General features: G+C 39.5%; 2 protein-coding genes and 1 long non-coding RNA gene across 4 annotated transcripts in view; all 3 read left to right on the top strand.

Moving 5' to 3' along the window:
- The first annotated feature begins 707 nt into the window (after positions 1 to 707).
- LOC133480850 (uncharacterized) lies at positions 708 to 6,210 on the top strand. The gene is made up of 6 exons (XR_009789381.1): positions 708 to 1,159; positions 1,859 to 1,942; positions 2,035 to 2,143; positions 2,738 to 2,771; positions 5,494 to 5,573; positions 5,981 to 6,210. It is a non-coding gene; the product is annotated as an uncharacterized LOC133480850 (long non-coding RNA).
- A 1,090-nt stretch (positions 6,211 to 7,300) lies between these two features.
- LOC133480533 (uncharacterized) lies at positions 7,301 to 11,291 on the top strand. Its single transcript, XM_061778726.1, has 3 exons — positions 7,301 to 8,092; positions 9,434 to 9,547; positions 10,782 to 11,291. Exons 1-3 carry the CDS (start codon positions 7,444 to 7,446, stop codon positions 10,871 to 10,873), a joined length of 855 nt encoding a protein of 284 aa, XP_061634710.1. The 5' UTR covers positions 7,301 to 7,443; the 3' UTR covers positions 10,874 to 11,291.
- Positions 11,292 to 11,925: 634 nt separating this feature from the next.
- The window catches only part of psmd1 (proteasome 26S subunit, non-ATPase 1), a 35,367-nt gene continuing 31,006 nt past the window's right edge, over positions 11,926 to 16,286 (top strand). Inside the window, exons 1-10 of one of the 2 annotated variants that reach the window (XM_061778724.1) lie at positions 11,926 to 12,115; positions 12,740 to 12,783; positions 12,870 to 12,943; positions 14,176 to 14,345; positions 14,469 to 14,677; positions 14,774 to 14,917; positions 15,021 to 15,247; positions 15,381 to 15,441; positions 15,537 to 15,662; positions 16,085 to 16,173. In XM_061778724.1, coding sequence (XP_061634708.1) covers positions 12,100 to 12,115; positions 12,740 to 12,783; positions 12,870 to 12,943; positions 14,176 to 14,345; positions 14,469 to 14,677; positions 14,774 to 14,917; positions 15,021 to 15,247; positions 15,381 to 15,441; positions 15,537 to 15,662; positions 16,085 to 16,173 — 1,160 coding nt within the window. In that variant the 5' untranslated portion in view covers positions 11,926 to 12,099. Of the gene's footprint in view, positions 12,116 to 12,739; positions 12,784 to 12,869; positions 12,944 to 14,175; positions 14,346 to 14,468; positions 14,678 to 14,773; positions 14,918 to 15,020; positions 15,248 to 15,380; positions 15,442 to 15,533; positions 15,663 to 16,084; positions 16,174 to 16,286 lie in introns of both variants that reach the window. The other variant, XM_061778723.1, reaches the window with a different exon arrangement.

Raw genomic sequence — 16,286 nt, 5'->3', positions numbered from 1 at the left:
AACATGGAGCCTGCCTGTTCTAAAAATAGTTCAGTACTGATGGGACATTATGATTTTCTATAGAAATTTTAAGCAATTGATCATTTGAAAATGTAAAGACTTTCAGACTTTTACAGAAATAAAGTATTGCATATTGATATTTAGCTTTCCTAACCTGTTAAATCATTATTGAAAATTGTAAGAAATCATTGTCATGATCAGCATCTTAACATAGATGAGTATCATTAATAATTAGTTAGATAGATAGAATGCTGAATGGATGGATACTTGTTAATTGTACTGTTCCACTACCTTCATATCACTTTTAATAGGGATGTGCTGCCACCGAGAGAGTACGGAAGGAACGTCAAGCAGTCCCACCCTCAAATTATGGCACTCTAGTGTCATCTAGAGGATGTTTATGGCAACCCATAACACAATTTGAATATTACATACTGCATATTACATTACAGTATATTTATGTAGTAAGTTATGGTACAAACTGTAAATCCTTCCCCAGGAGCATTTTATATATGTTAATCTCTCATAGAATATTCCAAAAGTGACCACACAAGTTGTATAAGATTTTTTTATGTGTGTTCACACTCGATTTAAAGGGAGCATATTGTGAAAAATTGAATTTAAAGTTTTCAAATGAATACATATGGGCATGGGTGTATAGTCGCTCACTTGCATGAGACAGGGCTGGCCCCTAAAAATGGACTGGTTTTAGAAATAACTGCTTTATATTGTGGAAAAATGTGTCGTATGTCTCTTTTAATTCTTAGTTTTAATTTAGCTATGGTGTTCCTGTAACATTGGAGATGTACGACTGTGCACAACTATTGAGAGCTTGTGTAGCTGATGTCTGGGATTATCTCTATCATTGTTTTTAAATGTGTTTTACTGTAGTTGTGGAAAACATTAGCTCTTTCCAGCCAATAGTAAGCACTCTGGCCAAAGCTTTGTGCAGCTGTAATTTAAAACGTATTATTCCCATCCCTGCCACTTGGGATTTCCAAGAATGGGACAGACTGTCACATCCCACACTTTTTTTTTAGTCTGCTTCACCACTGTGACTCTTGCTTTCCTGCTATGACAAACAGGAAAGCTTGTTTAGGCGCTTTTCCAACATGGAGCGTTTCTGTGTTTGCTTGCTTGCTTTGGACTGAATGTGTTGGTAAGTCATAGAAAGACGCAGCTATGTCAACTACTCTACATCTGGTTAACTCTTTGTAGTTCTAGTGCTTTGTGGCACACATTTTAAACCAGGGGTAGGGAAACGTTGGTGCTCAATGGCCATTTGATTTTTAAAATTGGCAGTCAGGCCAGGTTCTTAGCAAATGAGGTTTAAATGTGTATGTAAAGCATTACAGGCACTTGGTGATGTACAGTAAATGCTCAGAGGGCGACATAAATGGAGCACGCTGCATGTGGCCCATGGGCCGTACTTTGCTCACCCCTTTAGACAACAACGTGTAAAAGTGGGATGAAACAGGAATTAACTATGAAAGTATTACACATTGGGATGTGATACTTTAGCGTTGCATGCTTCTTTTATATATATATATATAAAATGTGAGAAAAAGGAATACTCTGTCCCTCAAGGTTAAACTCACACCCAAATAACTCCATCAGTTTGTGTAATATTAGACTCTCGTGTGAGTTTGTAAAAATGTTCAATTATGTACAGAAGTGCTCTTTTTTCCAAAGGGTAGGAAGCTAGTGACAAGCAATTGTACCCCTCCCTCAAGGAACTCCATGTATATTTTTCTTCTATGATATGCATGCATTTATGGGGAGAGGCTTTGTGGTTTGCCATGTTTTTGTTTTGCTTTTTGTTTTGTGTGTCTATTGTTCACCGAATACATCATCTCAGGTTTCGGGGAAGTCATGCCATGGAGAGAAACTTCCGGGTGGCCATCGGCGGACCAACCGCACCCGCAGCATTCTTTGAAAACAGGTGGTTATTATTCAATTGTGTGTGTGTGTCTTTGACTGGCAAGTAACCAACAAGGATTAAAATGACAGTATTAAGATATTTTTGCTCCACAGTCTTGCCTATGCAGTTTCCAGCGCAGAGGAACACGACAGAGGAAGGCATCCGCAGCTTCCACGCATCTGTCCTCTCTCCGAGTTCTGGTGTCAGAGAGCAAAAACACAAGTGTGCAATTTTACTTTCTCAACTCATTCTGATCTGTGTTGGGCAATTGCTTCCAAAATGTAGTATATACTACCTGCTATTTCAAAGAAATTAGTTTTATTCCACTATTACCGCCTTTGAATTGTAAAAGTACTTTTGAGTTACTTTCATCAAAACAGCTGCTGAATTAAAAAGAATGACGTTTAAGTTTAATACACTGATAGCTTTAAACAAGGCAACAGAGCCAAAATATGTGCTACAAATCATTTTAATTGACCTCCTCTCCATTTACTTTCAGACTTCATAAAAATAAATCCTAAACTATATCATTTATATATCTTTAGATATTCAAATTAAAAGGTCCTTTACAAAAAAAATGTATTAAGTGTAACAAGTGTGTTAGTGGTTAGCACATTTGCCTCACAGTCGAGAGGTTCCAGATTTCAATCTCAGTCAATGTTCTTCCTTTGCTTGTGAAGGTTTTTCCACTTACTCTGGCTTCCTTCCACCTTCCAAAAACATGCACGTTTGGTTCATTGAAAACTCTAAATTGCACATAGGCGTGAACGTGAGTGTTAATGCTTGTTTGTCTCTTTGTGCCCTGTGATTGACTAGTAACCAGTCCTGGATACCTCACCTCTTGCCCAAGGTGAGCAGCTCCTGTTTTGGCAAAAAAGAAAAATAATAATAATAATCAGTTAATCAATTGGTCTGCTATAATATTTGACATCTATTTTGTACAATGACATATATTCTGAGACTGAAAAGTCGACTCACGACAGTGCAGTCTGACTCAAGGAAGGCAGTCAGCACCAGAACATCTGGTTAATGCAATGTTTAAATGCATTGTAACATGCGTTACTAAGATTGTAACAGGTAGAATTACTTTATGCCCAATCTTTATAGTAATACCTTATATTACTGTGTTACAGAAATAACACATTTTTAGTTAATTGTGATGCTTTTTCAACATTGATTACCATATGCTATGCTATGCTATGCTATGCTATGATACAATTTACTAGCTTGATTAGCTGGGACAGGGGCAACAAAAGACTGGGTAAGTTGAGGAATGCTCAAAAACACCTGTTTGGAACATTCTGTAGTTGAGCAGGTTAATTGGAAACAGGTGACTGTCATTATTGGGTATAAAAGAAGCATCCCGGAAAGGCTCAGTTGTTCACAAGCAAGGATGGGGCCAGGTTCACCAGTTTGTGAACAACTGCGTGACCAACTGGTCCAACAGTTTAAGAGCAATGTTTCTCAATGTACAAGTACATTTGCAAGGAATTTAGGGATTTCATCATCTACAGTCCAAATCATCAAAAGATTCAGAGAATCTGGAGAAATCTCTGGATGTAAGTGGCAAGGGCGAAAACCAAAACTGAATGCCCGTGCTCTTTGATGCCTCAGGTGGCACTGCATTAAGAACTGGCATCATTGTGTAAAGGATATTGCCACATGGGCTCAGGAACACTTCAGAAAACCATTGTCGGTTAACACAGTTTGCCGCTACATCACAAATGCAAGTTAAAACTCCACCATGCAAAGGAAACGCAATACTGTATGTCAACAACACCCACAAACACTGCCGGTTTCTCTGGGCCCCAAGCTCATCTGAGATGGACTGAAGCAAAGTGGAAAAGTGTGCTGTGGTCTGACAAGTCCACATTTCAAATAGTTTTTATACAGTAGGTATGGGCTAAAGAGGAAAAGGACCATATGATTGTTATCAGGGCAAAGTTCAAAAGCCAACATCTGTGTGATGTTAAGGGGGTGTGTTAGTGGCCATGGCATGGGTAACTTGCACATCTGTGAAGGCACCATTAATGCTGAAAGCTACATACAGGTTTTGGAGCAACATGTGCTGCCATCCAAGCAACGTCTTTTTCGGGACATCCCAGCTTATTTTAGCAAGACAATGTCAAGCCACATTCTGCACGTGTTACAACAGTGTGGCTTTGTAGTAAGAGTGTGAGTACTAGACCGACCTGCCAGCAGTTCAGACCTGTGTACCATTGAAAATGTGTGGCGCATTATGAATCGCAAAATATGACAACAGAGACCCCAGACTGTTGAGCAACTGAAGTTGTACATCAAGCAAGAATAGGAAAGAATTCCACATCCAAAGCTTCAACAATTAGTGTCCTCAGTTCCCAAATGCTTATTGAGTGTTGTTAAAAGGAACAGTGATGTAACAAAGTGGTAAAGGTGCCCCTGTCCCAGCTTTTATGGAGCGTTTTGCAGGTAGGTCTATCAGTTTGAACATTAAATATGTTGTCTTTGTATAGAGTATTCAATTGAATATAGTTTGAAAACGATTTGAAAATCATTGTGTTGTTGTCACACTGTTTTTATTTACATTATATTTGTATTATATATTGTGGTTTGTATTTTATTTAACATTTGATTTGACTTTAAATTATAAAAATGTACGTTATATAATGCATGCTTACTTTACTTTTGATACAGTGGGATGATGGCCTTAAATATAGTGGAACCTCTGAAGTGAAATGCCGCTCAAGTTGAACAATTTGGTGTTCATCCAAAATTTAAAAAAAGGTGCCTCTTAGGTTGGCTTCAACTCCATGAGTAGCTAATGAAGTAACTCCTCAAGTTTCTCATTCTTCTGCATTTTGTGATGCCATCACTGAAGGGTACCAGTGATGACAAAGAAGAGAAGTGACAAGTGAGAAGCATTACCATGATAGTACCAGAAATGGAACTTCTTGTGATGCAGTGCTACCGTAGCTTCTCTGTCCAGACTGCTTAGTACAATAGGGCTAAATCAACAATAAGTGAGCTGAATTAAATCTTGATGTTGACCTGTATGTGAATCTTTACACATTCTGCATTAGCATTTGTTACTTTTTTTTCTTTTTACATTTGTATGACAGTTAAGAGTGTTAGAATGTTACTTAAAACATTGCTTGTACTGTCAACACTGGGTTTATTGTGATGACCCTGGAGGCTGAAACACATCATTTCTATTCATTTCTATGAGCAGTATGTGGCCGACAGCAATGGACTGGCGACCAGTCCATTGTGTAGCTTGCCTTTCACCCAAACTCAGCTAGGATTCCTATCCGGCTCACCTGTGACACTAATGAGGTCAAGCACTACAGAAAACGGATGGCTGGATAATTTCTTATGGGGAAATTCTACGGTTGAGGTTCCACTGTACTTCATTGCATTATTAGATGACATCAGTTGACAAAAAAAACATCAAATCAGCCCAGTCAAATATAACTATTACTGTATTGTTGATGTTGACACAATTTTAATTTGTTGCAGTAGAAAATGAGCTTGTTTTATCATGATTATGCTGCTATTCATAGCTGTGTTTCACCCCCCGCCCCCACCTCCACCAGTTCGTTTGGGACTCCGTGTTACTGTGACTGGTGCAAGAGATATTCTTGACCCTCAGATGCTGCGGCACTTAAACAAGGAGGTCAGTATATCAACAGCAAGCACAAACACAAAAGAGACTTTGGAAACAAACACAGCTCACACAACTAATCAACGCTGGTCCAAAGGTTACTATTTGTTTAGGTGTTTGTTTTGGTCAGACTTTCAGGCTATTTTTTATTCATCACTAGTGAAGATTTATGTGAAGTGTGCAATGGAATTTCAGACTGACAGCACCTTTTTAATGAAGGAAAAGGCATTTGTGGATTAATGGATTAGGCTCTTTGGAACTCTGCAGAGGTCTTTTTTTTTTTTTTTTTTAATCATAATGGTAAGTCAAGGGGGGCTTTGGATTTTTTCCACCCAATGCTTACAAGTAGGGCTCTTGATCTTGAGTTGAAGTCATTTATTTTTTCTCATGTGTTTTTGCCCCTTCTTTTCACTGTAAAGGCCAGCCTCTACAGTTTAGGAGGGAAGGCAGGACTTTTCTCCATGCGGATACTCATGCGGTCAAAAGAGTGACCTCTGCACCATGAGATTACATCATCCAAACTTTATACCACTTTTTATTACAAACACAACATGTGATTTTAATCGTGGTTTTCTAACATTCCTATAATTTGTCTTTAATTAAAGAAAAAGTGATTTTGTTTTTATTATCATTAAAGCATTTTGTTTTATTTTGTCCCATTGAGATCTGATTGCGTGGTCATTTCATTGACATATATCCATTAATGCGTTATTGAGCGGGTTGGTCCGTTCCTGCGATACGTCAGCGCGTCCACCATATTGGAGGTGGCACATCACGGTAAATGGGCTGGACTTCATAAAACGCCTGTTTACAAAGTGCACAGTCAGTGCCTCTTATTCACAGTGAATGATTCTCTCTCGCTCTCTCTCTCTCACACACACACACACACACACGAACAACACACAGTCACACACTAACATATTTATGAAATCGATTGACACCAAATACAAGGTATGTAATTTTGAAGATTGAGAAGTTTACTCCTTATGTTTAGGGTATGGATGAGCACCAAACCAACGCAATAGCGCGTGTATTCTAGTGTTTATAGCTGCCGCTGTATGAAACACTGTTTGTGACAATAAATATCGAAATATTAATATTAGATATTTAATCTTTGACTGGTGTAACCAGATCTTGAAATGTAGATGTGACAAAAAATATTTTTATTAATTTTGAAATAATGCTTACATTTTACTGATTTTGATTAATCATTTTTATATCTAGTGATTCAAATCAATGATTGAGTCTTCATTTTATATTTAGACTACTACCAACAGCAATTGCCGAAGACAAGCAGAGAAACCGCTCCCTAATCACAGCTGCTTCGCACTGCTTTGTTAATCCTTTTAATAAATATATCTTTAAAAAAAGGTATATAATAGGAAAGACTATCTTGAAAGGTACAGTATTAGTCAAAAAAAGAATATTCTATTTGCAAAATGAGGTTATAATGGTCAAGTACATTCCAAAAATTTGTATTCAGTCTTAATGCCATGAGATCTGGTTTGGACTGTAAAACGGTTGATACATCTCAAGCAGCAGATGAATGAGGCCTCTCCACAGAATGCTCCACTTTTCCACATCCTATATGGCGGAATATCACCGTACGATTCAGATGTCAAGGCTGAGTTTATCTCAATGTGTCTAGAAATCATTTCCGGAGCCTTCGACTAGGCCACACCTACCAATAGAAGTAGCCAATAGAAATAGGCGTTGAGATTCCGGGTTCCGCTCCTTAGCCGCGCCCACCGCGCGTGGAACTGACAACCGTGCGAAAGTGTCAGCAGGCACTGGCTGTCTGCCTGGCATGGAGGTGGCACTCACCGCTTTCTCTTCGAGTCTGCTTTGACAAGTTGCCGTCAACAAAAGCACGCAGGCAGCTATGTCGGAGGAGAGCGACTTTGAGAAGACGCTCGCCTCGATTGGAGGCAAAGAGAGGATCTATTTGGTGAGCGATGCGGGCGAAAGTAAGGGCGCGAGCCAGAGCGACGCCGACGTGCTGCGGGAGTTCATCGGCGATTTGTTCGGCGACCGTCGGCCCATTTCCAGTGTCGCTGCGGGCGGTCAAAGCCACGTCTGCGCTAAAAGTGACGATAAACCTCTACCGGGGAAGCCGGACGATTTGGACTCAGGAGCCCGCCCTAGTGGCGCTCACAGGACAGTGACCCAGCAGGTGAGCAGCTCCAGCCGCCGGAGGACCATCGACTGCCCCGCCATCGTGTTCCTCTTCAGGCAGACTTTCATCAGCAGCGAAGTGTGCTTGAAGGAGGTCCTCAAGGACGTCCAGGCGCGCACCAAACGAGCCAGCGGCGCCGTGCCGGCCTTGATCGGATTAGTGCGCATCACCGCCGGGGAGCGCGACGGTGAGAGCCGCTGGTGCGAGCAGCGCCTGGAGACGCTCCTCCACAAGGTGTTCCCGCAACATCCAGCGGACACTATATGGGTGGGCTCGTTCGTGCCCGGCACGCCGAGCGGCGTGCTCGACATCAAGAAGAACGTCTGCAAGGTCATAGCGTGTGCCCAAACAGCAGGTGTGCACCACAGTCAGCATTAAACACGCGCTTCTCCAATCCTTATCAAGCACGATCAGGGGTGTCAAACTGCGAAAATAAATGTATCATCGTGCAACTCATCATATTACTTATGCGCAATTACCCATGCATTTGATTGTTATATGTATAGTTTTAACAACAAATTGAATTTGACATGAAAAATAGTGGCAAGCAAATATTGTATTTGTGTACAACTATTGTCCAATTTGTTGAAAAGACATGCTTGTAAAATCGGTTAAAGTGAAGGAAAATGCAACTTGAGCACAAATCTTCTGCCAAAATCAAAAGAACTAGTTAATTTAGCAAGAAACATGAAGTAGATGCATTTAATTTTCTTTTAGTGGCCCACATTAAATAATGTGGCAGGCTGCATCTGGCCCCCGAGCCTTGAGTTTGACACGGTGTTTTAATATCCCACATTAGATTTTCTGATACCAAGACCTCAGTTCTCCTTAGCAGTTAATCTTAACTCCACGATTCAATGGTATTGAAATGACATACATTTACATATATACATCTACGGTCTCAACATTCCCAAAGAATCCCCTGCTGGGGTTAGGGTGCGGGGGTGGGGTGGGGTGCAGATGAGAAATTCCAAGCATGAAAAGGGGTATTGCGTTGCCGGTGTACTCTTATAGTGAATGTTAATTTTCGTCGGTCGACCGGGCAGGCATTTTGGACAAACCACTTTTTTTAAGGGTGCTGGAGATCAGTTTTAAGGGGGTTAAGACAATTCAAATTTAGCCATAGTCAGTTATACCAAATAATTTGTGCGGGCGGGGGGCGTTAGGTTTAGTGACGCCACTGCTCACTACGATGCACTTTTAAAGGAAACATTTAGTGTACTTTGGAGGAAATCCAGAAGATGTCTCATTGCATACACTGTGGCTGTCTTCTGCAGTTTGCGTAGCGCCAAAGTCAGATTGTGAAATGTGAACACGTATAAGCTGTGTTTCTATCTGCTTTGAACACAACATGTTTGTTTTAAACTTTAGGGTCTTTAACCTGAAAGACAACATGAAGCTTTGACCGCCCATTACAACAAGACCATATACATTTTTCCCCTATGATAACCGCTTTCGGAACATGTGTTGTGGGTGATTATGTTGATTAAAGTAAAGGGCCATCAGCCATAAATTCCCTAATGAGTGCAAACACCGAGCAGACATAAATGAAAGTAGGTCAAAGCATGACATTCACAAGACTAATACTTCTCTTGATGATGACTGAAAAGGTCCGAGAACAAAAGGAGCATTCATGGGATATTAAAGCACTTACGATAAGCTGCCAAATTGTTAAATTCCCATTATTGCCTTCCAGATATCACCAGGGATAGCGGGAACCCGCTTTTGTGGCCATTCCAGTGTTTGTTCAGGCCTAATCGAGGAGGATCCAGAGGAGCAGCCAACAGTCCTCCAACCAGCAAGCAAAGAGGTTAGCAACTTGTCATTGACAGGACTGACCGGAACACTCCCACACCATCTGTTTCAAAACCATTATCCATTCAATCTCTCCCACACTTTCACTTCTAAATTTATACCAGTTGAAACACAATGGGTGAAAAGCAGTCAACTCCCAGTTAAGACGGCATACTTTCCATGGGATGTGCCCCTGTGTTCAAGGAGACATATTATGTATGCATTTTTTCACAGGTTTTTGAATTCACATTCAGACAACTTTATTGATTCCTGTGCCGGCAATTTGTTTACAGCTTCCAGGTCCAAATGCACATTCAGCCTCGACAGACAAACACTGAATAAAATGACACAATATTGTAAAAGACGTGGCAAATAAATAAGAACAATAATGAGATAAGACCAATGTAACACAACAAAACTGCTTAAAATCAAAGATTAAAAGAAAAGCAATTCATTTTAGAAGAGATTTTTTCCTTGTATTAGCAATAATATATATATATATATATATATATATATATATATATATATATACACACACACACAGTATATAGCAATAATGTCAGATAGGACGAACACTGTATGGTTGCAGTCAATTCAACTCACTTTACAAGTTTGGCAGACAATAAACAATTCTTAAGGGGAAAAAAATGCCACTCCCAGTTTAGGGTTACTGTCAAACTAAGCATAAAACAAAAATAATTACATGTTGTGTACAACTAAATTATATAACTTTGCCTTATAGTAGAAAGCTTAATGCTAATGCATAATAGGAAAGGCCATAGACAGGTTAACAAATATCATCTATGTGGCAGTTTTACAAGGCTTTAAGCAATGGATAAATGAACACAAACGGTGGAGCATCACATGTACTGTACACCAATAATATAACATTATTCACAGGCATATATTCATTATCGTTTGTGAAAAATGACTAATATTACTGCAGTTTACTAAGTCAATGTAGTTGTGAAATTCTTCTTTGGTTGTCTGCATGACTGTATTATACTGCCCACACCAGAATGAGCCGCAATGAATTAATCATGATGTGCTTCGTGTTTAATTCTTTGCATTCTGTTTTCTTATGTTGTTTCTATATGTCTCTAAAAAGCACAATATTATAGACTGCTATTTTTCCTACTAAAAGAACACGTTACATAAATGTTTGTTCTTTTTTGGGGGGAGGCTGAAACGGTTTAATAGACTTTCAATTTATTTCAATAAGATAACCACAATCACGTTTTTCTTTTAAGGTGACTCTGGAAGCATAGAGGAGAGCATCCCTTTGAAAAACAATTCCATGTCCGCTGGGCCTAACGAGGAATCAGTTGGAGCAGACGCCTGATGTCATGTGACCAAGAGCCCATCACCGTGGACAATAATGTTGTGACTCCGAAGGGAAAATGCTGGTGTCAAAAGCATTCAGGTTGTCACGGATGTCAATTCCTGCTGCTCCATGTTTCTCAATGCTGAGCCAGACAAAACACAATAATACAGACTTGCCTTATCATGACACACTATTGAAGAAGTACAATCAGTTATTGCACACATTATAAACAGTAGAACAAAACGACTGTAACTTATGCATTCTGTATTTTGGGTTAAAGTTATTTGGGCTATTTTTTGTTGTTGTTGTAAACATTATATTGTGCCTTAGATTTATGCTTCTGACAACTGTAGTAATAAACAAATTAGCTCGGTTGTTTGTATTTATGAGGCTTATGGATTGTCCATGATGTGTAAATTAAAAAAAGTTCACAATTTTGGGTCTGTTGTCAAAATACATTCTTACCCCCCCCCCCCCATAAATTAAAATTAAGTATATTAAAATGTTAAATAAATGGTGAATTAACTTTCTCTTTATTTCATGACCTATTCATATAGTTCATATTTTATTTTATAGCATATTTTTAATTTGAAAGTAATTGTAACGTTTTTAATTATTTATTTGAATTACTTCTTTAATCAATGAAATGCAATTTGTTATTTAATGGGTTATATATTTTTACATTATTAATAAGCTTTAAAATGTCGAAGTCACCCATCGAGGAGGTGGTGGGCTCGATCAGTTATGTATTGAATTCATTAATTAAAATTTGTATTATCTACTTTATATTTATGGAACGTTTTGATTTATTTTAGCATAAACAACACCGAGGTTGCCCATGTGGAAAGGTAGGAAGGAAGTGATTCATGAAAATGCGTTTGTGGAAAAGCCTGTCTCCTTAGATATTTTCATTTTTCATTCCCCTCTCTGTTTTCCTTAGCCTTTTTTTATTAATATGATTTATTTGACCTTATTTTATTGGTGAATATTGTTTTGAAAAGCAGCCCAGATTTTACACATTGCTTTTATATTGTGTTTTTGGTCAGGCTACAATGAGGGCAGCAAAATGGGAGGTCCTAGTGTCGGGGACCTCCGGCTTTTGTCAAAGAATTTCTCAGTGGCTACGTCGCTTTGCACTGTTTTGCAGCTCCTCATAGTTGAATTTAGGTAATTCATTAAAAATCCACACGTAACTGCGTTGTGGAACCCTTAACTCGGGACAGAGGTGGGAATACAGCCCAACCATGATAACATCTGCCGGTGAGTTGTGAGAACTGATATCAGTTTGCTAGCTTAGCTAGCTTCCATTGATTTAGCTGAGTCACACAGATCACTGGATGCTGTCAGTTAGCATCTAATCTACAAGAGCTCGTCCAAAATCTTAGATTTGTCACTAGTTTACACACATACGTTGCCATGAAGTGAAAAAAAATTGACTTTAAATGTAACGCTACGTGTTGGTAATGCAGTATGGAGGAATTTCTTCTTACTACTCCTTAATTACGGATCGTACAGATTTTACTTTACGAATGTTAGCCATTTAAACATTGGTATCAAACTCATCTGATTATTTAGAAAACGTCATATCACTTCCCTTTCTCAGTATCAAACTGTAAAGTTCCACATCACTTCGTATATACCCCGCATAAAAAGAAATGTTTTCAAATAAATTCCCTGATGACTGCGAAAATTAAAATTGAGCATCTAAAAATGTATTACATTCTTGATACAGTTCGTGTGTTGGGTTTCTATAGTGTGAGAGCCGATTAACGTATAGAAAAACACGAATGCTAGTGACAATAAGCAAGCGAACCCAAAAACATGTATAGTAACGCACATGAACTCAAAGTGTGGAGATAAACATACTGTCCTTTTTTCCTGCAGCTGGAATTATTTCCCTCCTTGATGAGGAGGAACCCCAGCTCAAGGTAGGAGACCTCACAGCCCAATTCTGAGCTGCTGTTGCCTTCAAATAAACAGTCCTTTTAAAAATGGGTTTCAATTCTATTTGCAGGTTTTTGCACTGCAGAAGCTTGACTACCTTGTCAATGACTTCTGGGCCGAAATATCAGGATCTGTTGACAAAATGTAAGTGACACACTTTTTTTTTTATTTTTAATTCTAACGTAGAAACTTTGGGTTTTGGGAGCAATTCTGCAACAAAATACAGGGGATCCTCAGTTTACGAGAGTAAACGAGAGTTCCATTCCTACGGTGGTGACATAACCCTAAGCAAGAATGTGCCTTTGTATGTGACTATCTAATGCTAACTGAGTATTAAAGCCATAATTGCAGTACATATTTGTGTTGGAAGTATTTCTTCTGTACCAAATTCTTATAGACATAGAATTCCAGGGAGTCATTGGTGTAGTTCTGTTCCTGACGCAGCGATATAACCAACCTATGCTAACGCAATAGTAAATTCATAATTACAGTAGTCATTAGTAAGAAAATAACTTCCCAACTAGAACGATCAAACAAACAAATGACCAACAGTAAGTATGTTGGTGCACCATTTGTAACCACGAAATGTTGTATTTTGGGACCACCATAAACAGAAGAACCCCTATTATGTTCTTTAAACTGGAGGTATTTGAAAATCATATCATCCATCCATCCATCCATTTTCAACACCGCTTATCCTGGATGGGGTTGCGGGGCGCTGGAGCCTATCCCAGCTGACTTCAGGCAAAAGGCGGACTACCCCCTGAACTGGTCGCCAGTCAGTCGCAGGGCACATGTAGACACAGACAACCAGTTGCACTCACATTCACACCGTCACTGAGTGGGAACTGAACCCACGCTGCCTGCACCAAAGTCTGGTGAGTGTACCACTACACCATCAGTGACCAAAATCATATCATGGAAAGGCTCAAAATGGTAATGAAAATGGATGTACACGTGATGGGGGCCCATTGTAGGCAGTTGCGAGTACTTGGAAAACAGTGTCAGAACTCTGTACTGTAGTAATGTTTGCACTTGGAATACTTCTCCAGCAAAGTGTACTTTTAGGACGCATCTACATTATGAATATTACAAATGCTGAGGAAGGGTATTCAAATATTGTTCTGATTAAGACCTGCATGCACAAGCACTTGATGTGCATTTGAATAGTGTTTACTATTGGCCTCCCATACATATAAAGGCATTGTCACTTATTTTTTTGTCTGAGAATATAAAACTTACTATATTGATGTCAGGTAAATGTGTATGTACCCCAAGTTATAAAAAAAAAAAAAGTACACAACAGCGTTCAGAGTAAACCAGTAAGCTTCTGTAATCATGTTTCTTTCTTCCTCCTCTGTGTCTAACACGTGTAGCGAGGTCTTATATGAAGATGAGACGTTCCGAAACAGAGAATTTGCCGCTCTGGTAGCTTCAAAGGTCTTCTATCATCTTGGAGCTTTCGAGGAGTCTCTAAACTACGCACTTGGTGCTGGAGATCTTTTCAATGTCACTGATGACTCTGAATATGTGGAGACAATCATTGGTGAGTGATGAAAGACAATCACTATCTCATATTATTAAGATGTGATAATGGTGGTGGTTGGCTGGCTCTGCCAGAGAAGGGAAGGTGGCCTCGCTCATGATCCACTTTCATGTCTTCTGCTAGCCAAATGTATCGATCATTACACCAAGCTGCGTGTGGAAAACGCTGAGCTGCCAGAAGATGAAGAGAAGAAAAGTATCGACCCCCGCCTTGAGGGTATTGTCAACAAGATGTTCCTGCGGTGCCTCAACGACCACAAGTACAAGCAGGCCATCGGCATTGCCCTGGAAACTCGTCGTCTTGACATGTTTGAGAAGACCATCTTGGAATCGGTAACGCTTCTTATCCTTTGCAGCTTTTATGAGAGATATAATTTGTGTTAATGGCTGCTCCATGAATTTTGTTTTCTGCCCTTTCCTCCTATGCAGAATGATGTCAGTGGACTACTTGCCTACAGTCTGAAGGTGTGCATGTCCCTCATGCAGAACAAAAAGTTCCGCAATGAGGTGCTGCGGGTTTTGGTCAAGCTCTATATGAACCTGGAGAAGCCTGATTTCATCAATGTCTGCCAGGTAACCACAGAAATTCTCTTTAAAACACCATTACCTCAGTCCTACATTAATGTGCTGCAACTGGATCAGCTCTATTTTTTTTGTCGTCCTACTACTATTATAGTGCCTGATATTCCTGGATGATCCTCAAGCTGTCAGTGACATCTTGGAAAAGTTGGTGAAGGAAGACAACCTGTTAATGGCCTACCAGATCTGCTTTGACCTGTATGAGAGCGCCAGCCAGCAGTTCCTCTCCTCTGTCATTCAGAACTTGCGAACAGTCGGAACACCCATCCCAGCAGTTCCTGGTTCGACTAATACAGGCACTGTCTCCACTACAGATAAAGACAGGTGGGCATAAAGTTAAATAAAACATAGTTTGAATAAATGTGAACAAGTCTCCGAGCCTATGGCTTATAATAATAATTAAAAAAAATTCACCTTGTTTAGTCAGCTGTGTATATTAACCATTTTCTTTTCCCAGTGATGCAATGGAGACTGATGACAAAGCTGGCAGCTCCCCCGCAGGAAAGCAAACAGAGACGGTAAAGACTACTGTAGCTTTTGTTGTGTTTCTCTGGAGAGAATCCTCAAGTTGGCCCTGAAGTCATAATCTTGCATCTCATTACATTCCTAGAAGGAAGAGCCCAAAGACCAGAACGCCAAGATGATCAAAATCCTCAGTGGGGAGATGGCCATCGAGTTGCACTTACAGTTCCTAATTCGAAACAACAACACTGATCTTATGATCCTCAAAAACACAAAGGTAATGTGTACAGAGCGCCAATAAAAGGAGACAAATGAGTATTTCATAAGTACATGGATAGCTCAAAAGAATAAATGCAATATCTCGCCACTCTGATGTATGCAATTGTACAAGTATGTCATTGCACAAAATGAAAGCTTCATGTGAACGCAATGATGCACTTGGAAATGTTTTGTTGTTATAATAAATAAAGTAAATAATATTTGCCATGAAAAGATTTTGAAATGAGATAGCAGTGTGAAATTGGCCACAAAGTCCCACAAACATTTGTATATCTCCAGAAGTAAATTTTTCAGTGCCCTAAAACACACTGTGTGCGGACAAAAAGGCCATATATAAATGCCTGCGTTCATGTAGATTTGGTCATATGCTTTATCTTTTTTGTATGCAATTCTAATCCCAGTTCTCCTGTCTCATTTCAGGATGCGGTCCGAAATTCAGTGTGCCACACGGCCACCGTCATAGCCAACTCTTTCATGCACACTGGCACCACAAGTGACCAGTTCCTCAGGTAAGTATTGTATTAATGGGGAAAAACGTTACAAAGAGAAATATATTCACAATTAGTCATGTTTCCAGCTAATATTATTTTTTTCTCTTTTTTCTTTTTTTTTTTTTTTTTTT

The sequence above is a fragment of the Phyllopteryx taeniolatus genome, chromosome 7 (genome assembly GCF_024500385.1).
Source record: "Phyllopteryx taeniolatus isolate TA_2022b chromosome 7, UOR_Ptae_1.2, whole genome shotgun sequence".
NCBI lineage: Eukaryota > Metazoa > Chordata > Actinopteri > Syngnathiformes > Syngnathidae > Phyllopteryx > Phyllopteryx taeniolatus.
The sequence above is the reverse complement of the archived record's forward strand: the minus strand, read 5'-3'. Positions and strand labels throughout refer to the sequence as shown.